Source organism: Desmodus rotundus, chromosome 10 (genome assembly GCF_022682495.2).
Source record: "Desmodus rotundus isolate HL8 chromosome 10, HLdesRot8A.1, whole genome shotgun sequence".
Taxonomy (NCBI): domain Eukaryota; kingdom Metazoa; phylum Chordata; class Mammalia; order Chiroptera; family Phyllostomidae; genus Desmodus; species Desmodus rotundus.
Window position 1 is genome coordinate 41,021,700 of NC_071396.1, and position 22,626 is coordinate 41,044,325.

At 58.0% G+C, this 22,626-nt stretch overlaps 2 protein-coding genes across 3 annotated transcripts; one reads left to right on the plus strand and one right to left on the minus strand.

The window, feature by feature from the left end:
• Window positions 1-6: 6 nt before the first annotated feature.
• Window positions 7-1,116, plus strand: HIGD2A (HIG1 hypoxia inducible domain family member 2A). Its single transcript, XM_024577812.4, has 2 exons — window positions 7-217; window positions 689-1,116. Exons 1-2 carry the CDS (start codon window positions 64-66, stop codon window positions 853-855), a joined length of 321 nt encoding a protein of 106 aa, XP_024433580.1. The 5' UTR covers window positions 7-63; the 3' UTR covers window positions 856-1,116.
• Window positions 1,117-3,209: 2,093 nt separating this feature from the next.
• Window positions 3,210-21,524, minus strand: CLTB (clathrin light chain B). Of its 2 annotated transcripts, XM_024577825.4 has the most exons (6): window positions 21,150-21,524; window positions 16,113-16,159; window positions 8,446-8,563; window positions 8,145-8,256; window positions 6,464-6,517; window positions 3,210-3,657 (listed from the first exon to the last, which is right to left on the minus strand). In XM_024577825.4, exons 1-6 carry the CDS (start codon window positions 21,319-21,321, stop codon window positions 3,486-3,488), a joined length of 675 nt encoding a protein of 224 aa, XP_024433593.1. In that variant the 5' UTR covers window positions 21,322-21,524; the 3' UTR covers window positions 3,210-3,485. The 2 variants fall into 2 exon arrangements, with proteins under 2 accessions (XP_024433593.1, XP_024433594.1); XM_024577826.3 differs by lacking the exon at window positions 6,464-6,517 and having other exon boundaries at window positions 21,150-21,516.
• Between the last annotated feature and the right edge of the window lie 1,102 nt (window positions 21,525-22,626).

Below are 22,626 nucleotides of genomic sequence, written 5' to 3' on the forward strand. Positions count from 1 at the left end.
ATGACTTCATCAGGAGGCGGGGTTTACGATACCCATTTTCTCCGTCTGCCTGTTGACCCAGACATGGCGACTCCTAGCTCTGTGACTCCCGAGGTACCCTTTGAACCATCGCAGCCCCCAGTCATTGAGGGCTTTAGCCCCAGTGTCTGTAGCAATCAGGAAAGCTTCAAGGAAAAGTTCCTTCGCAAGACTCACGAGAATCCATTGGTGCCCATAGGTAAGCGGGTACTGAAGGAACTGTAGATGGAGAGGACAGTGTTTCCGGGGGGAAGTGAAATAGGGAAGGACCGGGGAGCCTAGTGGGTCCGGAATGACAACTGACCGGACTTGTGTTGAAGGGGCCGGGCGGTGAGACGTGAACCTGATTGGAGCTGGGATGGGGCGGGCTCTGTAACTCCAACAACCCTGGGAGACTAACACCTCGTACCTCGTCCCCCGCCAGCACCCGCTACACACACACACACACACACACACACACACACACACACACACACACAACCCCCCGACACGTGCTTCTGCGCGCGCGCACACACACACACACACACACCACCACCACCCCCAACCCCTCCACCCCCCGACACGTGCTTCTGAACTGAGATCTAGACCCATGAGAAAGACAGACCAAAGCGGTGAGGGGACTCTGGGGGTGGACCTGCCACTCCCCACTTTGCTTTGTACTCCTCCTCAGGCTGCCTGGGCACGGTGACCGCGCTCGCCTACGGCCTCTACTGCTTCCACCGGGGTCAGAGCCAACGCTCCCAGCTCATGATGCGCACCCGGATCGCCGCCCAGGGCTTCACGATCGCAGCCATCTTGCTGGGTTTGGCTGCATCCGCTCTTAAATCTCGACCCTGAGCCTGCGGCTTGGCCTTGAAAGCTCCGCGGGGGTTCATTCCCAGGCCGAGGAGCAACCGCCAGTCCTGCCACCGGACTTATTCCCTGACAAGCCCCTGTGTCAATGGGGGAGGAAGTAGCCAATTGAATATATGATTTCCCCCCCCTCAGGAATCTTAGGTTCCCTTCCGTTTGGGTGATGCATACTTCTGTTTGTCGCACCTTCTCCACTCCCTACTTAATAAACTCTGATCCACTTGTAATTTTATCCGTTCATCCTCAGTCTCACCCACAAGGTGTCTGGTCTTTGGTTTTAGGTGTAAACGCACTAAAGACTGCACAGGCCCTTAGAAATGATATGACCTAGTGATTCCCAAACTTTCCTGCAGCAAGGGCGCTCGTAAAAACCAGAGATTCCCTAGGATGACACTATATGGGAGGGGGAAGAGGATCTTTCCAACAATTTCCAGACTTGCTGTAGACAAGCCTTCTTTAAGACTAGGCCTGCTGTGGTCATGACAGACCCAGGGGCTCTGCCCTCCCCTGTGCTTCTACTCCTCACACCACTCCCACCTCCTGAGAGCACCTAAGACCCCAGGAACCTAGACCATCCTGCTGTTGGTTCTTGCTGCATTTAACAGAACGGGAAACAGGCTCAGAGAAGCAGTCTGGTGGGGTGGAAGGAGCACAGTTCCAGAGCCTGTCAGTGTTTTCTGTGCCTGGTGTCGTAAGACTTAAGGAAGAAAGGAGGATGGGGACCTGAGCAAACTCTGCAAGACAGGCCACCTGTGACTTTGCATTCGTGTGCGCTGTCAAACAGGTGTTCCTGGTCTGTGGTTGGGGTCAGCTCGGAAGTGCTGATTCCGACCTAGGCTCCTTTCATGTGTGACTCCATGAATTCCAACACAGACTGCAAGCAGCCAGAATGGGAAAGAGGGGGTAAAGAAGACACACCCACTTCTTGGGCACCCTGACACGGTCTAGATTGGAGGAGTGCATGGCCAGGGGCAGCTAAATTGCTTGCCCACTCTGTGGTCTCTATAATGTGTGTAGAGCAGTGCATTGCGGAGTCCCTTGCCTCAAGACTCAAGAAATGGGCTCTGGTTGGTGTGGCTCAATGGACTGAGTGCCAAACTGCACCAAAGGGTCACCGGTTCGATTCCCAATCAGGGCACATACCTGGGTTGCAGACCAGGTCCCCAGTAGGGAGTGCCTGAGAGGCAGCCACACATTGATGTTTCTCTCCCTCTCTTTCTCCCTTCCTTCCCCTCTCTGGAAATAAATAAATAAAATCTTTTAAAAATTAAAAAAAAAAACAGTCAAGAACTTGATATGGACTGGTGAAGACTATGGCACTCCTAAAGGGAATGGTCACTTTTTTAAAAACTGTAGATGCTATTGTATCATCCCTCAAAAAAGATACATTTAAGTCTTAGCCCCAGTACTTAAGATTTGACCTTATTTGGAAATGGGGTCTTTACAGAGGTAATCCAGTTAAAATAAGATTAAGGTGGGCCCCAATCCAATGTGGCTAGTTTTCCATATAAAAAAAGGGGAAATTGGGACAAAGACAGACACACATAGAGGACAGGCCATGCGAAGGTGAACTCAGGATTGTAGTGATGCGTCTACAAGCCAAAGAACGCCGGAGGTGGCCGGGAGACGGAAGAAGCTGAAACGGCCCTCCCTCGGGGCCTTCAGAGGGACCATGGCCCTGCTGACACCTTGCACTTCCCACCTGCAGGAGAGGAGGGCACTCTGTGGCTTTAAACCACATGCATCACACATTGTCACAACAGTCCTGGGAAACTAATTCAGCTGGCAGTGACTGCAGTCTTTCTCGTCACTGTGCAGGTCACAATACTTTGAAAGAAGCCACATTTGCAACCTCTGCTGTAGGGCAAGAAGCTGTGGTCACCTTTGGATCTTTATCCCAGGTCCACAGGAGGGCCGTGGGCCCTCCACAGGCAGAGCGCCCCAGCCAATCCCACGGAGGGGGAGGCCACCTTCACTGGCCTCTCAGCCAGGCTGAGACGAGCCTCCACAGGGAGCCCCTGACCCTCTGGGAGCCTTGTGCCTGCAGCTGCATGATGGGAACACCAGGACCCCCATCTCACAGGCTGATTCAAAGGCCAGAAGAGGTCAAGGTGGCAAAAGCCTTCCATGAGAGTGACGGGTTCTTTCCTCCTAGGGGTGGAGGCAGCAGACCCAGGCAGCCGGGAGACCCCACTTCCAGCCGGGAGCTCCTGGGTTTCCAAGAGAAGAGCCTCGTCTTCTCCCAAGGCCATGAGGCTCAGGACGCCCTAAGCACAAACTGAGCCCTGACACCATTTGTGGCTTCCAGAGAAATGAGAATGGTAATAAATACGTGTAAAAAGAGTTAACAACACACCCTTTAAGCCAAGAAAAAATACATCGGGAGAGACACAATTTTGTGGACTGAGAGGCGGTGTGAGGGGCTGGACCACAGGGCCAGGAGGGAACGAGGGTGAGAGGGCAAGTGTGTTCCCTCCCCAGCCCCGGGCCATGAGGAGAGAGGGAGTGGGCCGTGTGCAGCAGCTGCTGGAGGCTTCCCTCCCCTCTGCTGGAAGCAGCTGCTCCTTCTCTGCCCTGGGCCGCCCAAGCTCTGTGGCTGTGCTGATGGCAGGCACCTAGCGGGACAGCGGTGTCTGCTTCAGGGACATGAGCACTGAGCGCAGGCGGGACACGTCTTTGCACTGCTTGCTGCTCTTGGGGTTGAAGTCACACAGCTGGGCCACCTTCTCCCACTCTGTGCCTGGGCTGTCCTCCTTGGATTCCTTCACGAAAGCCTCCTCAGATGCCCTGCGGGTGGAGATAGGACAGAGGACTCAGAGCCTCAGAGCCTTCTGCCATTGCCCTGAATCAGGGGTGCTCTGCCCCCGCTGAGCAAGGCTGCTTTGCCCCTCCTACTCTGAGCTACTTTGTCTGGAGGTCTCCTCCCCAGCCCTGTGCCCTCTGACCTCGCCTGGTGCCTTCTCTTGGCAGGTGACCTTCGCCTTGGGCGCCAGGAGAAGCCTAGGTTGGTCCTGCCTCAGGGCCTCTGCATTTGTCACCTCTTCTGGGAATGCTTTTCCCCCAGACCGACTGCTCATGGCTGCTTGGCTGTCATTCAGGGCCGAGTGCAGGCCTCTCTTCTTCAGAGAGGTCTTCCCTTACCACCCCAACTAAAGTGCCCTCCTGTCCCTCCCTCACCCCTGCCGCAGCCTAAGCACTCTCTGGTTATTGCCTTTCCGAAATGAATTTCCTGACCTGGGGCCCTGGCACCTAGTGGTCGGTGCAGGAACTACTGCGGTGCCTTGGCCATTTTCAGTTTCCATTGACCTGGCAGGGACAGGACATTGACTAACCACAAAGTGAAGTGCCTAGTTCAGCATCACTCATCACTCTCTCACCCTCTGAGCGTTCTCCAGGACAGGGCTGTGGTCAAGCGCTCCTAGAAAACTCAGTAAAAGAGGGTTCCAAAGCCTGACTTTCACAGCCTTCCGTGTGCTAATGTGCACGGGCGGAGTAGTGATGCAGAGAGAGTCCTCTACATCCCAAGCATGGCTGATGGCACTTTTACCCCGGAACAGCTCATCTGTGGAGCCGCGGTGTGGGGACAGCTCCACTCAGTAAGCCTTTGCCTTTGGTTGGAATTAAACTAGTATGACAACTGGTGGCTTCTTCATTAGAAGTTCCAGCTGAGAGGTCTAGCAGCCACAGATGAAGGAACAGTAGAAAGACAGTATGGTAAATACAGTTTCATAGACAAAACTTAAACGTGGGGATTACTAAGAGAAAGACAATAAAGGGTTCTTAGGTGGGGAGCACTGGGGCTGGGTCTTTTTTGCCCATCGAGGGTCCCTGGAAATTCCGTCTGTCCGTGGCAGCCCGCTCTGCATCTCAGGCATGACCAGGCACTGGCAGATGGCCCACGTGGCCTCTGGCCCATTATCAGTGACCTGGGCCCTCCACAGTGATCTTGCTCACATGCTGCGTGCTCATTACCACCTGTCGAGTGAGGACCCGAGTCTATTTGGAGTGGCCTGAGAACCTAAGGGGGTGGCGGGTGTGTGCAAGCTGGGGGACAGGGAAGCCGCTGGCCACCCCCCCTGCAGCCCCTGTGCCATCCCCACTTTCTTGCTTGAAACCTCATGGCTCCCTGCTGCCTTCAGGACCAGCTTCTGGGCCCGTCGACTCAACAGGCGTTTCTGCAGTCGGCCCAAGCTCCACAGCCTGCAGCCGCGAGGTGTCACCTATCGCATCACCTTTGTCCCTCCTGGCTTCCACCTAGGGGCCCTTCCCCTCAAGTCCCCTTGCCCACCAGTCGCTCCTCCGCCCGCTTTAAGGCCCAGCTGAAGGTCCCGCATCTCTGAGGCCTCCCCTGGCTCCCACACAAAAGGCGGTTTACAGAGAGCCTCGCATGTCCTTGCGCGCAGCGCTGGTCACCACACACTCCCGGCCAGGAGCAACTTGGGGGAAGGAACCGCGCGTGCCCTCTGCCTATCCAACCAGACTGGCGCTGGGTAAGGGAGTAAGTGCCCGCAAGGACTGGACAGCAGAGACAGTGGGTGAAAGGTAGGCGCGAAGAGCTCTCACGCGGGGGTATCCTTGGCCCTGCGAGAGAAGGGTTAGCCCGACAGCGTCGCTGCCCTGCCCACGGTGTGCCCAGCGCGAGAAGCCGCCAGTCCTTGGCTGAGCGAGCTCACAATCACTCATCACCGCGTTTTCCCTTGTTCCACAATCCCCGACACACCGCTAGGTGTCGCTGCCAACCAATGTCGGTGACGTAGAACGAACGTCTGCTGTCGGGTCTAGACCCGTCAGTACCCCAACTAGAGCCCGAGCCAGGAATGCACGTGAGGGCCCTGTGGTGGCCGGGGCAGGGGTGGTGACCTGACTCCGGGCGGAGCTCCAAGGGGGAGCAGTGCACTTGGGGGCACAGAAGCGGATGGGGTGCTCCTAGCTCTCTTTGAATCCCCAGCAACCAACACTCCGTCTGCTTTGTTCAACAAAAGACCTCTTCACTCCACCTGCCACCCCCAAGAGGCATCTCTTTGGGAAGGAGTTGGGGTGCTTTGCCACTCGCTCCTCCCACCCAGGCATGGCTGGTGCATTCTTTTCTTTTCTCTGCCTCAATTTAGCAAAGACGCCTCTGAGCAGAGGAGGCCTCAATAAGCATTTGCTGGAAGGATGGAGGTGCTGTACTTACCTGGGTATTCACCTCCTGCTCCAGTCATTCCCTCCCCGCCCGTGCCCTCCACCCCCCTACCCCACCGAGTCACACTCTTGTACCCCATAAGCAGGAGACTCAAGAAACTGTATCTTGCCCTGAAGGCTGCAGCTCAGTGGGTTCGGCATCATCTGGCTAACCCAAAATGTCACCGGTTCAATTCCTGGTCAGGGCACATCCTGGGTTGTGGGCCAGGTCCCTGGTTGGGGGCATATGGGAGGCAACTGATCAATGTTTCTCTAGAACGTTGATGTTTATCTCCCGCTCTCCCTCCCTTCCCCTCCCTCTAAACATAAATAAATAAAATCTAAAAAGAAAAGAAAGAAACTGCCAGCCACACAGGGGCCTCGCCCTCTCCAGCTCCCCCAGCCAGGGGGGCCGCGGAGACACACGTACACGTAGCCGATGACGTCCGCATCTGGCTGCTGGTAGAATGCTTTGTCAGCGATCCTTAAGGGAAAGGTGTTAGGTGGGGGTTTGGGGGAGGCAGGATGGCATGACAGACAGACAGACAGACAGGCAGAGGGTTAAAGAGAAAGAGAGACAGCGTTAGTACCTCCAGTTCGCGAGGTGTCAGGAAGCACAGTTCTGGGAGGCTCAGCAACTCTCCACAGCTGAGAGGAGAGCAGGGACGGCCCCCCGCCCACCCAGTGCCTTTGCTATGACTGAGCCCTGACCACATTCCTCCTGTTCACAAACCTTCCTCAGCAGCACGGGTGCCTCCCCCACGACCCCCTGACTCCCTGCTGCCCAGGACACAAGGTCCTCTCTTTCATGTTGTGCTGCGCCCTGGTCTAGGTTTCCCGCCCCTACTCCTGCCCTCTTTTTCCTGATGAACTCCTAACTGTCCTCCAAAGCCCAGTTCCCCAGACACCGAGGCTCCTCCCCACCAGCATCCCTGCTTCCACAGCCCATCCACAGAGACCCTGCTGTGGAACTCAGCGCCACCGGGTTTCTCTCCTCTGAGCTCCAAAGACACAGGCTGGGTCCTTCTCATCTGTCTCCCCAGTCCCCGGTCCCAGGCCCAGAGTGTGGCATGCAGCAGCTTCTCGAACACCGGGGCAGTGGCCTCCCAGATCTGGCCTCCCCTCGCTGGCAGGCCTGGTATCTTGGAGGGCACAGCCTCAAAGGCTGGGCTGCTGGGCAGCATCTCGAAAATGCTCTGAGACTGTTTCCACAAAGGTGGCATGCTGTTTTTTGCCTGCTCAGCATTCAGCCCCCTTCTTCCAGGAAGGGCACCCTGATTGTCAGGTTGCCCTCACTTCAGTCCCTGTGGTTTGGGTAGGACTGACCCCGTGCACATCCCAAGGACAAGGACTATTGCCCAAGCTGGGTTCCTCAGGGGGCCCCTCCCCCTGGGACAGTCACCGGGCCTGACCCATGCCCCACCAATAAGGGTCAGGCCAAGGACTTATGCAGGAGCTACTGGGAGCAAGAGGCTCTTTTATTTTCACTGAGGTTGCTAAGCGAATAGAGCAGAAGCCTGGAGCTTCTGGTGGCCCCTTTGCCCCCATCCCAGGGGCCTGTGTGCAGCAGTGCAGGCCCCATAGAGGAAAGGGGAGCTGAAAGACTACAGAAGTGGGTGCCAGCTGATTTGGTGCCAGCCCCTGGCCCCCTGCGCCCGCCCCTGCCACTGTGGGTGGAAGCACTGCAAGCAACCAAACCCCGTACCCAGATTGCGTCCTCACTCCCAGGCAGGCCTGCACTCTCTGTGACACGGACAGAGGCCACGGCGGGCCCAGGCCCAGCAGGCGGGCCCTAGCATGGTCTGGCTCACATCTCAGGGACCTGGGACCCCTTCCGCTGACTGCAGAGCTTGCTTCTCTCTGTCGCGGTGAGGAGGTGAGAGTACAACAGTGACCGGCTCTGCAGAGGTCAGCACTCCACCCACAGGCCACCGGGGCAGTGCTCCTGGGCATTTCAGTGTCTCCTTCCTCCATGGTCTTGCCACCAAACCACCCATCTCAAGAGAGTCCCCCGATACCACAGCTGCTCTCCTTGTCCAATGGCACCCTCCTGTCCCCATAGGCCCCTCCTGTCCCCACAGATCCTCTCCTGTCCCCGTAGCATCTCTCACCGGTTGTTGATCTTGTTCTTTTCGACTTGTTCACTCTGGCGCTGGTTCCACTCCTCCAGGTCCTTCTTGGCCTTCTCCCGCCACTCTTGTTCCGTCACCTTGGAGGCAGCGTCTGCAACCCCGATGGAAGAATGAGTGGCATCTTTCCAGTAGATGCGAAGGGCACAGCTGCCCTGGTGCTCCTCCCCCAGCTCCCAGTGCCACCCTGACATAGTTCCCACACCAATGGGGGGACGTGTGCCCTGGTCCCCCCTCCTCTTCATGTCCCAGACAGCCACACCAGCGCCAGCTCTGCCCTCACCCAGCTCTTGCAGCCGTTTCCTCTGTTCCTCTCTCCATTTGCGGATGCTCTCAGGCTCCTGCGTCAGCCTGTCGGCCTGGGCGATGGCAGCGTAGCCGTCAGCTGGGCCGTTAGCCTCCTAGGAGACAGACAGCTGTGCACCCGGGGTGTCCACCCGCCCCCCCGGTCTCTGCCGCGCAAAGATCGGGAGACCTCTGCACATCTCAAGCAACCTCACACCCACTGTCTCCTTTGCACCTACTGTGCCCTCTGCCAGCACCCCTTCTCCCTGTGTGACCCCAGACAAGTCACTCAACCTCTCTGTGCTTCACCTTCCTCATCATAAAATGGGCAAAATAAGAGCACCCACTCCTTAGGGTTGCTATGTGAATGAGGTGAGTTTTACAAATGTCAGGAACTTCTAACACTTCTTGGCACACAGTGGGCTCCTTGTGTTCCTATCACTGAACTCCATCTCTATGACAGTTTTATGTACCCAATAATACGCACACAGTCTGAAATGACCTCACTCTGTTTGCTTGTCCACTGTCTGTCTTTCCATCAGAATGTCACTTTCACGGTGACAAGGACTCGTCTGTCCTGTTCCCTGCTGTGTCCTCAGCACCCAACACAGTGCCTGGCACACAGGAAATGGCCCATAAGTATGTGCTCAGTGAACAAGCAGCCCTGAGATCGGTAGGGTGGCCACAGCCAGGAACGTGGCGAAGGGCGTGGCCTCTGCAGTCAGAGCGTCCCGCGGCAAACCCCCCTCTGCTGCTGACTGGAGGCACATGTACACGGGCGAGGCGATTAACCCTGGGCCTGTTTTCTCATCTGAAATGGGGATAATAATAAAACTACCTCTAAGAGCTGTGGTGAGGATTTGGTGCAACGATATTTGCAACACATTAAGAAGAATGAATGGTAGCTCGCGTTGTAATTATTCATTCCCATTTTATATTCTTTCTTTAAGATTTTATTTATTTATCCTTAGAGACAGGGGAAAGGAGGGAGAGAAACATCTTTGTGTGAGAGATATATCCGTCGGTTGCCTCTCACACGCCCCCAGCTGGGGACCTGGCCCACAACCCAGGCATGTGCCCTGACTGGGAATTGAAACGGTGACCCTTGGGTTCACAGGCCCGCACTCAATCCACTGAGCCCCACCAGCCAGGGCTATTCATTCCCATTTTATAGGGGAGGAAACGGAGGCCACGAGAGATGGTATGATGCAGTGGCAGAGCCTCTGACCCCTAGGCCAGGGCTCTGCCCACTTTTCCACAATGCCTGCCAGAGGCAGGGACTCCAAGTATTGGGGTTCAGAGCTCAACCCAGTAAGGATGTGGCTCCCCTCTAGTCTAGACAAGCCTTTTACGAGCCAATCCCATCTCCCGCAATGCCCACCCTGGCACTCAGCACGCCCCGTGCATTCCTGTCTGCACATATCCCACCCACTCCTGCGCCGCCTCTGCTTTCGGCCTGAGATCGTCTCTCCTCCCTTCGCCAGCTGATGAAATCCTACTCCATCCCACGGAGCTTCCAGCTCAAAAATCACAAGCTCTGGGACAGTTGGGGACAATCCAACCCCAAGCAGATGCCACACCCCTTCCCTCTGTGCTATGTCACAGCCTTCACCCTCGACTGTGTAAGTCTCCCACTGGAGGCTGAGGGTGGGCAGGGCAGGGCCTGGTTTGCAGCCTCTAAGCCCCTGTTCAGCCCATCCACGGCCCAGTGCCCCTTCTTCAAGCACTCATGCAAACTGCCGCGAATATTGGCGTTGTGCACAACGGCATCAGGCAGGCCCTGTGTCCGGTGTGCACCACGGTCTCAGACCTGCAGCTGGCGTGGCCCGATGGCCGGGTCAGAGCAGGTACTGTGTGCATGCACCCTTGCCCAAGGGGTGCAGGTGGCCGGGGCACAGGGGAACACTCCAGCCTCTGGCTATCTGGGGGCACGGAAGGGGAGGCCCAGGGTGGGGTGCCATAGCCTGGCACCTCAGGTCAGGCCCACCTTTGGGCGGGGCACTTCGGGTGGAGCCTTCATTCGGCTTTCCTGCACAGCGCCGCACTTGAGTTTAGAGTCTCCTGACATCGCCAGGGACCCTCCCAGGGCCCAAATCCAGAGAACACAAGGGGCACCCCGTCCACCTCAGAGAGCGACCCTGCCCTGAGGGCGGGCTGCCGGGACCCCTGCCCAATCCTAGACAAGTCCGGTCTGCAGACTGTGGTTTCTCTCGTGAACATGTTAGTCCAGGTGCTACGTTTTACCTGCTTCTTGGGACCTGTCGCAATCTGAAAAGACAGGTTTGTTCAGCGCTCACTGTCTGTCTCCTCCCTGCTTGAGGACAGACTGCCTGTCTGTGAGCAGCATCCAGAACGGGAGGGCCTGGCCACAGGAGGAGTTCACGAACACTTACTGAATGAATTCACATGCTCAGGCTTGGGGACGGGGATGAACAAGACAGGCCATCAGCCCGGAGCTGTCCCTCACAAACGACCTTGGCTGGGGTCAGGGACCCCTGGGAGCAGGACAGGCAGGACCGTTCCAGCCTGAGGGCAGAGCGGGACGGGAAGAGATGGGGGAGGGCACTCCAGGCCAAGAGCCACGTAAGGGCCTTGTGGGGCAGGCGCTTTTGGGAAGCTCTGAGCACAGAGATGCCACCAGGTGAGGAGGACATGGGTGGGAGAGGGGCTGGCAGGGCCCCCTGAGCAGGAGGTTCAGCCTCCTTGTCCCTTAGGGCCCACCATTTCAGAACACCTGCCCCGAAATGAACACCCCCAGGTTGCAGAGCTTTAGAACTGGCGGAGAACTTGCAATCAAACGGAGCTCTTTGATCTTGGCCACCATGCAGGGTGGCTTTATGGCCTTTGTTTTACAGGTAGGGAAAGTCTAGCACCACAGTCCCAAGGTCACCCAGCCAGGCGTGGCAGAGCCGAGACTCACACTGATTCCTGGGTGTGGACATAGTGGCCACAGAGTAGCCAAAAGGGACCAAAGTCACTTCTGTGTCACATGGTTTGTGCGCCTACGTTCTGTCTCCCAGATAAATCTATCTTCCCAGGCCCAGAGCCACGCCCCTTGGCCCTGTCCCTCCCGCAGCATCTCTCTCTCACACACACACCTCCTGGGCTCGCTCAGTGGCTGGGTCAGGATTGATAGCAAGCGTCCTGGGCTGTGGATTTTCTCCACTGACCTGGGAGATCTGGCTTGAGCAACAACTAGTCCAAGGTCATCTGGCTGAGAAAAGCCAGAAATGAAGCCCAGGCTCTCTGACTCCATCCAGATTCTTCCCCTGCAGCCTGCCCCAGCCTGAGTCGGGGAGCAGCCCTGAGGATCACTGGGGCCCCCGGGTCCTTCTCTCAGCCCCTGGAGCAGCTGCACATGCAGGGGCACAGTTCCAAAACACTGTGCCCCGAGGTGGCTGTGCCCCAGGCCTCAGACTGGCCCAGCTGGGCCCGCCTCCCCCGCCACTCCCCACAGAGGTGCAGCCCACCCATGCTCTGGCTGGCAGCTGGGCCTGCCGCAAAGTGCTGCTGCCTCCGGCTTCCGCAGGCTCCCAGCACTCCCCCTCTCTCTGCAGCGACCCCTGGCCTTGGGAAGCCCTGGGCAGGGTCATATCCTCTGTGCCTTGGCACGTGCTGTCCCCTTAGCCAGGACTGCCTGCACCCCTTCCAGCAGCCTCCACCCCACTTTCAGCACCCCTTCCTTGCACATGGTCCCCACTTTGCTTCCTGAGTGGGATGTTGCTCCTCCCATTTGACAGGTGATGAAGCACAAGAAGCCCAGGAAAGGGTCTCTCAAAGGCCCCACATCCAGTGAGTGGCAGGAAGGGACTTGAAGCCCAGTCCCTCTGATGCTGTGTCCCAGGCTGTTCCCGCGCCCTCCACTTCGCTCTGCCGGCAGCCGCTTGCTCCTCGGTCGAGTGAACTCACGGTCCCTGAGTGCCGCGTGCCGCGCACTGTGCTGGGGCGGTGGGTGTAGACACTGGCGGCCCCAGGCTGTGTTTGTGGGCCCTCCCGACTTCAGGGCAGCACCTGGGGCCTGAGCCTGGGCAAGTCCCGGCTGCGTCACCAGAGTAAGCTTGAACTCCAGATGAGTCCCCCTCCTCACCTGTAAAGTGGGGACGATGACAGACCTACATCATAGGGGTTTTGGAGGATGAAATGAGTTAAGTCACTTAAAGCTCCTGGGCGATGCCCGACACGTGGTAAGAACCCCGGTAGGCTCTTCAGACTCCCCGCTCAACCCGCACTTCTTCCCGCAAGCAAGCTCTCGGAGGACAAACACAGCCTGGGGCCGCCTGTGTCTACACCCACCGCCCCAGCACAGTGCGCGGCACGCGGCACTCCGGGACCGTGAGTTCACTCGACCGAGGAGCAAGCGGCTGCCGGCAGAGCGAAGTGGAGGGCGCGGGAACAGCCTGGGACACAGCATCAGAGGGACTGGGCTTCAAGTCCCTTCCTGCCACTCACTGGATGTGGGGCCTTTGAGAGACCCTTTCCTGGGCTTCTTGTGCTTCATCACCTGTCAAATGGGAGGAGCAACATCCCACTCAGGAAGCAAAGTGGGGACCATGTGCAACAAATGCCACCCGTGTGCAGGGTGTGCACGTGAGGGGGCCCGCAGGCGGGTGGCTCACTGCGGCCGCACAGCGACCAGGGAGAGCGCAGTGGGGCTGCGGGCAGACTAAGTCCCGAGACCGGTTTGCTGGCTCCCCTTCTCTGGCAGCTCTCTGGCCCCGCCTCTGCTAGTGAGTAATGTGGGCGGGGCCGGGGGAGGACAGCAGGGCTGCAACGTCCCAGTGAGGAAAGCAGGTCAGCTGCCCAGAGGGCTGGCAGCCTGCGAGGGGCCACCGGCGGCTGCAGACACGCCCTGAGCTGGAGAGGGGGGAGGCGGGGAACGGCAGGTCCAGAGGCACCCCTGTCCTGTGGCCCCCGCTGCTGGGCTCCACGTGAGCATCTCCGTGGGCACCACGGTGCTGTGACTTCAGAGACACAGAGACGGGAAGATGAGGTGTATCCGTCTTTGGGACTGAGCAGCTAACGCTAAGCTAAGCTGAGCTGAGCTGCTGATTCCTCTAAGTAGCTCCAAGGGGAGTGAGTGGGGGGAAGGAGAGTTTGCGCAGGGGGAGGGAATGCTGCTGGGGCCTCCTGCCCCTGCCCCGGCAGTGCCAGGTGGAACTGGAATAGGAGTGAGCAATCTTATCCTTAGGCCTTGCTGGGGATCGAGTTCCTAGCTGGACCCCTAGTGGCCCACAGGCTGCCACCAAAAACAACAACAACAACAAAAGTGGCAAGAAACCTCTGCCTGGGACCCTTGAAAGTGTTGGGTACGCGAGGCTCCGCCTCCTCCCATGCAGCACAAGCCAGGCCCTGCTGTGTGTTCAATCCCAGGCCTTCCCCTGGCGACCCGCCTGCACGGTCCACCTGCAAAGATGATGTGAGGCGGTGCAAAGGGCAACAGGTCAGGGCCAGGAGGTCTGGTGGACCTGGCTTCTGGGTGACGGGCCTCATCTGTGAGGCTGGAAGGCTGGAAGGCTTGCCTGTAAGGCTTCAAGGGTGGCACGAATGTGAAACAATTTACAAAGACACATACCCGTGGTTATCATTGGGACCAGTGAGAGTGAGAATGAGCCCTCCCACTGAGACTGGGGAGGAGGCCCAGCTTCCTCAGACCCACCGCACACAGAGCAAAGCTGGAGGGCAAGGAGGGAGCAGGCACAGACCCTAACCTATAGAAGGGAAAAGTTCCAGCCTCTTCTGCGGTTCCAAGGGTGTCTCCAGCTCCAGGCCCACTTTAGGACACAGACCTCTGGGCCGAGCAGAGTCCTTCTGAGTGTGCCCTGAAGGGGCAGTCTGGGCCTCAATGGTCTACCAAACTGAACAGGAGGCATGCTGAGGGTTGGGGGCTCTCAGGCCCACACAGACTCAAAGTCCTAAAGCCCCAGAGACTGACTTTTCTAGTTCACAGATAGTTGAGTAATTTTCCAGAAACAGGACTTGGCCGGTTTCCTTGTGGAAGGTACCAGCCCATCCCTCTTACGTAAGAACGTATTGTTTATTCTCCCTGAGGATTCAGGAGGCCAGCTCCTCAACAGGGCAACAGGGCGGGCAGCCGGGGAGATAGGGTGGGGTAGGGTGGGGTTCGCAGCCTCAGCCAGGCATCTGGGGCGAATGAGGGGGAGGCAAAGGCGGGGGTGGGGGAATGAGGACTGTTGCATCTGTGGGGTCCTGGGGACACCATCTGCGGGCCAAGTTCTCTAAGCCTAAATACATTTTTAAAGATTATTTATTTATTTATTTTTAGAGAGAAGGGAAGGGAGGGAGAGATGGAGAGAAACATCGATTGGTTGCTTCTCACACGCCCCCAACTGGGGACCCAGCCTGTAACCCAGGCATGTGCCCTGACTGGGGATCAAATCAGCAACCTTTTGGTTTGCAGGCCAGCACTCAATCCACTGAGCCACACCATCCAAGGCCAAATACTTTTTTAAAATTAAAGTATATCCTGGCTGGTGTGGCTCAGTGGATTGAGTGCGGGCTGCGAACCAAAGGGTCACCAGTTCAATCCCCAGTCAGGGCACATGCCTGGGTTGCAGGCTGGGTCCCCAGTTGGGGGTGTGTGAGAGGCAACCACACAATGATGTTTCTCTCCTCCCTCCCTTCCCCTCTCTCTTAAAATAAATAAATAAATAAATAAATAAATAAATAAATAAAATCTTGAAAAAAATTATAGTTCTCATACAATATTACATGAGTTACAAGTATACAGCATAATTATTCTCAGTCTAGGTACTTTTAAACCAATTCCCCTATGTATGAGGGGAGAAGGGTTAGCCGGGCACAGAGAGAGGCAGCCTTCAACCAGAAATGTCCACACTAGGTGTTTTGGGTGTGTGTGTGTGTGTGTGTGTGTACGTGCGCAGTATAGGACCACTATAAAGATTTCTACACAATGCAAGTGAAAGCCCTCCTCTTATTCCTCCGCATTCCTCACCTCAGGGCTAACCACTGTTAACAGTGGGTATACATCCTTTCTGATATTTTGTACAAACACATTTCTAACCAAAAAAAAAAAAAAGGCAGGACCATGCGGTACATCTCTGCAAGCTGCGTCTCGCTTACTGTAGGGTGGGCATCTTTTCGCGTCAGCACAGAGAGCTCCGACTGCTCTTTTAGCAGCAGTGCGGGTTTCCAGCTCGCCCACCCAGTCCCCCGTGCTGGACGCTTAGCTTGTTTCCACTTGCCGGCTACTGTACGCATCGTCCTGCAAACAGTCTGGGGGGCCTTGTCTAGTTCTTTCCTGTAGGCAAGTTCTGAGAAGTCCAGGTCGGAGGCCTGCCAGGTTAGAGACGGCCACTCGGGTCGGCCTGGGAGGGCCCACGTGTGCAGGGCCCGGTGTCTCTGTCCATGCCACTGCAGGCCACTTCATCCCTTCCTCTGGAAGCAGGACATCCCCGTGGGCAGACAGAGGCCACACCCCACCGATCCCTGCCTCTCCTGGTCTTTCTCCCTCATCCCCTTGTCCTGCATGACAAGAAAACATGTCAAACCTGTGTGTCCCGCCCCAGTGCATCAGACTGGCGTGAACAGGAGGCCGGAAGCCGCATTCCTACTGAAGGTGGGGTCAGAGGGTCCTGAGACCCAGGCTGTTGGTCCCTGCTGCCTCGAGGGCAGAGTCTTGCTTACCTGAAACACATCTCCGTTGATGGTGGTCCCCATGTCCTCAGAACCAGCTAGAGAGAGAAGAAGGAGACAGTGTCACTCGTTGCTCAGCCTGCAGCAAGCATGGAGCAGCCCTACATCAGCGCCTGAGCCAACCCCTGTACACACGGTCCTGTGTTGACTGCCCCCCACGCAGATATGATGAGTACTTGGGCTCAGCCCTTTGCTCTCCACGCTTTCTCCCAGTCTTTAACACATGTGATTTTCACCACGGCCTTGTGATTGTGATGAAGTTATCAACCCATTGTATAGATTCCCAAACTGAGGCCCCGCGAGGCGATTGCCCGTGGTTGCCCGTGGCCATCCAGTCAGTGAGAGCTCCTCTCCTCCCTGAAGGTGATTTACCCTCCGCTGAGCTGGGAATGGCCCAAGTGTCGTGGAGCCTGTGCCCGCCGGGGAGCGGGGAGCAGGCAGAGGCGCCGTAGGCTCAGGCGGGGTCTGCAAGGGCTGAGAAAGAGGGCCCTGCGAGTCCCCGCCTGTCCCTGATGCGCCTGGAGCCACAGCTCCACCTGGGAGAGCTAGAACTGCAGCACCTGCCCCCTTTTTCCTCCTCCCGCCTCTCTCAGGACTTCATTCTGCCCTGACTGTGACCCCTCCTGGCCCCTTCCCTGACATCTGATTAGTCACAAATTCCTGTGGCTTCTGCGGCAACAGTGACCCTCAAAAGTTGCCCTCTGCTCTTTGCTCCCTGCCTGGCCCCAGCCTGGGCTCTCACCCTGCCGTGGCAAACACCTGGAGGGGCCCACCTGCAGCCTTTCTCCTCACCGCTGTCTTTCCCAGAGCCCCGCGGGGTAACTGGGACGCAGTAGGAGTCAGAATCCATTTGTTGGATAAACAAATGAATAAACGCATCAAAGAAGGAAAGAGTGAATGACTGGCTTTTGCTCACTCACAGGCCCCCCTGGCTCCAGCTTCATCCTGTGCCAACCCCCTGTCAGACCAATGCCAGGGCTCACACATGCCCCTGCCCCACTCCAGCCCTGGGTCTCATCCATGAAGTGTGCCCATAAAGCATGCGCTTACCTATGTCACTCCTCTGATGTAAAATATAATAAAAACAAACCCAAAGGAAATCCATTTCCTTCCATCACAGTGGTCTACAGGCTGCCCCCCCTCTGGGACGTGGCAGGCACTGCTCCCTCTGCCTGGAAGGCCTCCCTGCCCATCTCCCGTGGCCGCTCCCAGGCTCCCTTCAGCCTCTGGTGTCCTCGTTATTGGCCTTCCCCCCCAACACACACACACACACACACATACACACACACACACGCTCACCCTTCAGGCACCCCACTGCCCTGGTAGTATTTGCTCTATAGCGCTTACCACAGCTTGGGGTGAGTGTGTGTGTGTGTGTGTCCTTACTGTCTGCCTTCCCCACTTGAATGGACTCTCCATAAGGGCAAGGACTTTGTTTGGTCCACTGCTGGGGCCCAGCACCTAGTGCCTGGCACAGAACAGGGACTCAGTAAGTATCTGTCGAATGCGTAGCTCCACCCTCAGACCATAGCACCTGAGGATCTCTCCAGTCAGGCCCTATCCATTTCCGCTGCCTCACTGCCCTCCGGTCCCTCCCACAAATGCTATTTTGGTTTCCTCCTTCCCCAAACACACCATCCTGTACCCCATGCCTTTCTTCCCGGTTCCCTCTCTAAAGAACGCTCTTAGACCCCATTACTCTCCAAGACCCAGTTCACGAGCCACCTCCTCTGAGAAGCCCTCCACTCCTGTTCCCACCTCCCTTGGCTCTGATGGAAGGTCTCACCTCTGGGGTTTCCCGGAATACCTTACAGCACCCCCCACCCTCTTTGCAATCACTTGGGGCCTTCCAGGGGTCATGCACTCCTTTATCAGGCTCAGTATCCTGCTCGGCTCCCAAAGGCTCCCGCACAGAATGGGGGAACAGTAAGTGCTGGCTAAATGGAAATGGAGTTGCTCTTCGGAGGCCCACTGTTATCCACAAGGCTGTCTGGGGCCTCTCAGAACCTGCAGAGCCTCCCAGCAAAAAGCCACAGGAGGCCACACGAGATGACCACAGATGGACACACATCCCTTTACCAGCCAGCCAGAGCTGCGGGCAGCAGCACCTGCACGTTCAGCCTGGGGACTGCCGGGAGGGGCGCTCAGTCCACGGAATAATCCCTGGCTGATGTAAATGATAATCGACTCTGTTTTGAGACCAACCGAGTCAGCCGTCACCCCTGCGCATTCAGATAGGGCTCCTCCTGCCTGAGCGGCAGCATCACCCCACAGGGCTCCTTCTCTACCTGGGCCCTACGTTACCAGGGTCCATTCAGGACGATGGTGGTCTGCACGCTTGGCCTCTCTGGAGCGGAAGTTGCACCACCCTCCTCCACTCTGACCAGTCCCAGGCTCAGGCCCCTGGTTCACAGGCCTGGGGCCCACCCTGGCCTTCAGAGAGTCCCACGAGCGTTCCTCCAGAGATGGAGTTCAGCCTCCTTGGGAACCCACACACCTCCCCACACAGAAGGACGAGCATCTCTTCCCACAGCGCTGTCTGATTCGTCTGTGGCACACTTATAATCACGTGCCCCTAGTCGGAAGCTGGCGGAACAGGAGCACAGCAGACACGGGTCCTTGTGGGTGCTGTTCCACTCCACTCAGGTCCCTGACCCCCTTTGGGACGAGGGCAGACAGGGTCCAGAACATTCCTGGGAGCTTACTGAGGCCCACTAGGGAAAACAGGCTTGCCAGGAACTGACTAGGCAAGTCAGGGGCAGAGCTGGGAGTGGTCACGCTCAGCAATCTGGGTGTGAAAAAGTAAACCTTCTGGGCCCCACCCGGGATGATGTGTGGAAACAAAGTGTCCATTGCTCAGGTTGGCCCCAGCCCCGGCCCTGGAGGAGACACAGTGTGGCTCAGGTGCCGGCCTGCAGCTGACACCTCTCCCTCTGGGGCCCTGGGGACCCGACCTCAGGGCACCCAGCACAGGGGCGTCATCTCAGAGGTGCTCGCTGGCAGCAGTGGCAGGAGCCAGCGTCCACTCAGCTCCCAGCAGGCCAAAGCAAAGTTCCCCATCCGTCTTGGCTCCTGGCACTCAGCGCTCGTTAGGAGACATTACTTGCTCAGCACCATCTAGGCCAAGGAGGGCAGATGAAGTCCATCCTGCCTGGCCACCCACTGAGCCACCAACCCACAATACCTCCCAGATCCCCACGCCTCACTCAGGAGGCACTGAGCCTTTGCCGCTTCGGTGGGCGTGAGTCCAGGAGACCCTCAGAAGGCCCTGTCCCTGCCTCTCTCCCTGCCACCTTAGGCATGCGGCCAATCCGTGCCCCACCCCTGCCAGAAAGGGCGCCGCCTATCCGGGCTGTCCTGGGAGAGGCTAGGGCCTGCTCAGCTCCCGGAGGCCTCTGGCTGCCCAGCGCCCAATTCTACTCCCTCACAGGATTCTGACTTGGGCTCTTTTCAGCATGGAATCCCTGAGGCCAAGCCAGACTGGGGAGGCTGACGGTCTCAAGGAGGAGGTGTGGACAAATGAATACTGGTGCGTGAATGTGGACAGGCGTTTCCTGGGAATTCCCTGAGAGCTGTGAGGGTCCGGGCTGAGCTGCTGCTTCGGAAGACTCCCATGGCTGGTGGGTAACAGAAGCCTCATTCCCCTCCGCACCCTGACAGCCCATCACCTCCCAGGGTGACTGTCGAAGCGTTTGAAAGAGCATGGAGCCCAGACTTGTGAGGGCTGCGGCTGGGTCAAGTCCCAGATCTGCGGCTCACCGCTGTGTGACTTTGGGCAAGAGAGTCAAGCCCTCTGGGGCCTCCAGTTCCTTATACGTTCCAAAAGCCCTGTCCCATTTCTCACAGCAAGGGGCTACAGAGAAGCTGCAAGCTCCTCAAGCCCCAGGACCTGTCTGTGTCCCCAGCAGGCCTGGCTCCCAGCAGACGCTCAGTAAATGTTGAATGAATACAACAAACATGACTGTAAGGAGCCTTATTTGTAAATTAAAAAAGAAGGAAGTTACCGCTTATTCCCACAGGCCCATAACCCGCCACCAAAACGACAACATTAATAGGAAGCAACAGCTGTTTTGGATGCGCCCGTGAAGGTGACACCTACTTTTTCACTAAACATTTTAAGAAATTGTTCTCTTGTTCCTTTCAAGCCAGAACCACAGCCCGAACATTATCACAAAGCCCAGGCCCCTGACCCCTGCATCTGAAGCTCACCACAGTGGCCCTGGACCACCTCTAGGAGACGCCAGAGGGCCAGACCCCACGTGACCTGAAGCCCCTGGTACCCTGGCGTGTCTGAGTCAGAGTCAGGTGTGTGGAAGACTGCGTGGTCAGCTGGAGAGGTCTCACAGTCTGGCAGAAACAGGGTTAGAGGGCTGCTCTGCCACTTGCTAGCTGTTCTAGTCCTGTATTTTTTGAGCCTCGATTTTGCTATCTCTGAAGTGGGTTTAACACTGTGTATAAAATGATTGAATGTAAGTGAAGTGCCTAGCCCTGTAGGATGCCGGATGGCAGGTGGTCCCAGGGGAAAGTTCGTGAGTTCTCGGTGCACCCAGTGCCCCCTGCTTTCCCTGCTGTGGGAGAAGGCTAGTCTGCGGGGCAGAGAGGTCTGCTGTAGTGCCCACACTTTCCCGGCTCAGCTGGGAGCCCAAGACAGGCAGGCTGCGGGGCAGCTCTTGCGACCCCATCAGGGCTGGGCTGAGCTGGATTCCAGAGCCAGGCAGTGCTGGAGCTGGCCTGGGGATGAAATGTCACCATGAATTCTTGTCCCGGGAGTACCAGATCCACAGGCTCAGGTGGGGACCCCAGTGGGGATCTCCAAGGTTCCTCCCCATTGCCCGGGTCCTCCTCCGTGTACACACACACACACACACACACACACACACACACACACACCAGCCTGAGGCCTGCTCCTGGCTGGCAGACAGCAGGCCCTTTGCACTCTGCCGCAGGCTTGGAGGCCCAGTCTGCGCCGGCCCTGTACCCCGTGCAATCCCCGGGCCCCCCATTGCCCTGGCTACCGTGCTGACTCACCCCCGCTCGCGGGTCCAGGCTGCCCGAGGGCAGGTGCCCCGAAGCCCTCGTCATTCTCTATGCCCGCGATCTCACTCTCCTGCTGGGCCAGGAAAGCAGCCGCCGGGTCCTCCTCAGCCGCCTCGGGGGCCCCGCTCTCCGACGACGAGAAGAAGCCAAAGTCATCAGCCATTTTCCCCGCGTGTCTGCTGGGGCGTCCGCCTGGCGCTCGGCTCGGCGCGGCGCGTGCCCGGCGCGGCGCCCAGCGGCTGCGGCGCTGTCACCCGAGAGCGCTGGGAGCCGACCTGGGCAGGGACGGGCTCGGCGCAGCGGGCCCGCACTTCCTCTCCACGACCGGCCCGGCTCGCCTGTCAGCGCGGTGCGGGCGGGAGGAGCCGGGACAAGAATGCGGTGATGTCACCCGCCGGGGGAGGGGGCCCGCAGGCTGGCCGGAGGTCGCCTCCCGGCGGCCACAGGAGGGCGGCGCAGCCCGAGGGGCCCAGAGACGAGGCGGCCTCTGCTCCTCGCCACCCGCGCCCGCTTCCAGGACAGCGGGACACCGCACGGCTCCGGCCGGAGCCAGAGGCGAAACGGACTGGCCGGAGTGGTCAGAGCGACAGGGCCACCGCGGGCGGGCAGCCCGGGCCTCGGGAGCACGTCGCGGGTGGCTGCTGCGCAGCCTTGCCCCGATCTATTCTGCAGTTTCTCCACTTCAACTGGGCGGATTTCATGAATTCCATTATTAGGAGCTTCTCCTCCTCTGGAGGAAACGAGGCTCGGAGAGGGGACGGTCCCGGGCCCCATCGCGTCTTCCCCGCAAGGCCAGGCCCCTTTGCTTCAGCACAGTACTTGGGCATTTCTCCTTATTCGGGGGGGCTTCGTTCAGTCCAGGCGGCCGGAGTGTGTCCGGCCTGAGCGGACCACGACGTAGAGACCAGGCCCTTAAATGTCCCCTAAGCGCGAACCGGCCTAAGAAAGGCAGACAATTTATCCAGGCAGCCTGCAACCCCCCCCCGCTCCCCCGCCAGTGCTCTCGGTAACGGTGTCCCACTGCCGCCTCCTTGCAAGCTGTGCCAAGCGCCAGCGCAACACGACGTAGTGAAACCCGGCCTTGGCCAGCGGTGGCTCACAATCTAGGGAACCAGCAGACGGCCAATGGCCAGCCCCAGCCCGTGTGCAAGTCGCTCCGGCATTGAAACGCGGTACCGGGAGACGTGGAGAACCACCACGGGGTTCGTGCTTCGGGATTTTCTCTTCCTGATTTAAGACTTGAACTGGAATAGAGAAAGGAGATAGATGCTCAAACCGTGGGTGGCGTTCCCCTAGCGGGTGGGCAGTGGGTGTGGACTTGGGGGGGTGGGCATTTCAGCTTTGCTCAGTGATACTTCGGTGTAGGTGTCACTCTGATGATGAGAATGTTATTAGCGGTATAAACAGGAAAGAAGGAAATGGAAGGCCCTGCCCACCTGGTCCAGGCACACCGCACCACCCTCTTCTC

Bases quoted from the DNA above. Each gene is read 5' to 3' on its own strand.
- CLTB (XM_024577825.4), bottom strand. From the start codon at position 21,321: ATGGCTGATGACTTTGGCTTCTTCTCGTCGTCGGAGAGCGGGGCCCCC. The intron at 8,257-8,445 runs GTGAGGGCAGAG...TCGGGGTTGCAG, and splicing joins GAAACGGCTGCAAGAGCTGG to ACGCTGCCTCCAAGGTGACG. The intron at 3,658-6,463 runs GTACGTGTGTCT...CTCCACCCGCAG, and splicing joins GCGGACGTCATCGGCTACGT to GGCATCTGAGGAGGCTTTCG.
- HIGD2A (XM_024577812.4), top strand. From the start codon at position 64: ATGGCGACTCCTAGCTCTGTGACTCCCGAGGTACCCTTTGAACCATCG. The intron at 218-688 runs GTAAGCGGGTAC...ACTCCTCCTCAG, and splicing joins GAATCCATTGGTGCCCATAG to GCTGCCTGGGCACGGTGACC.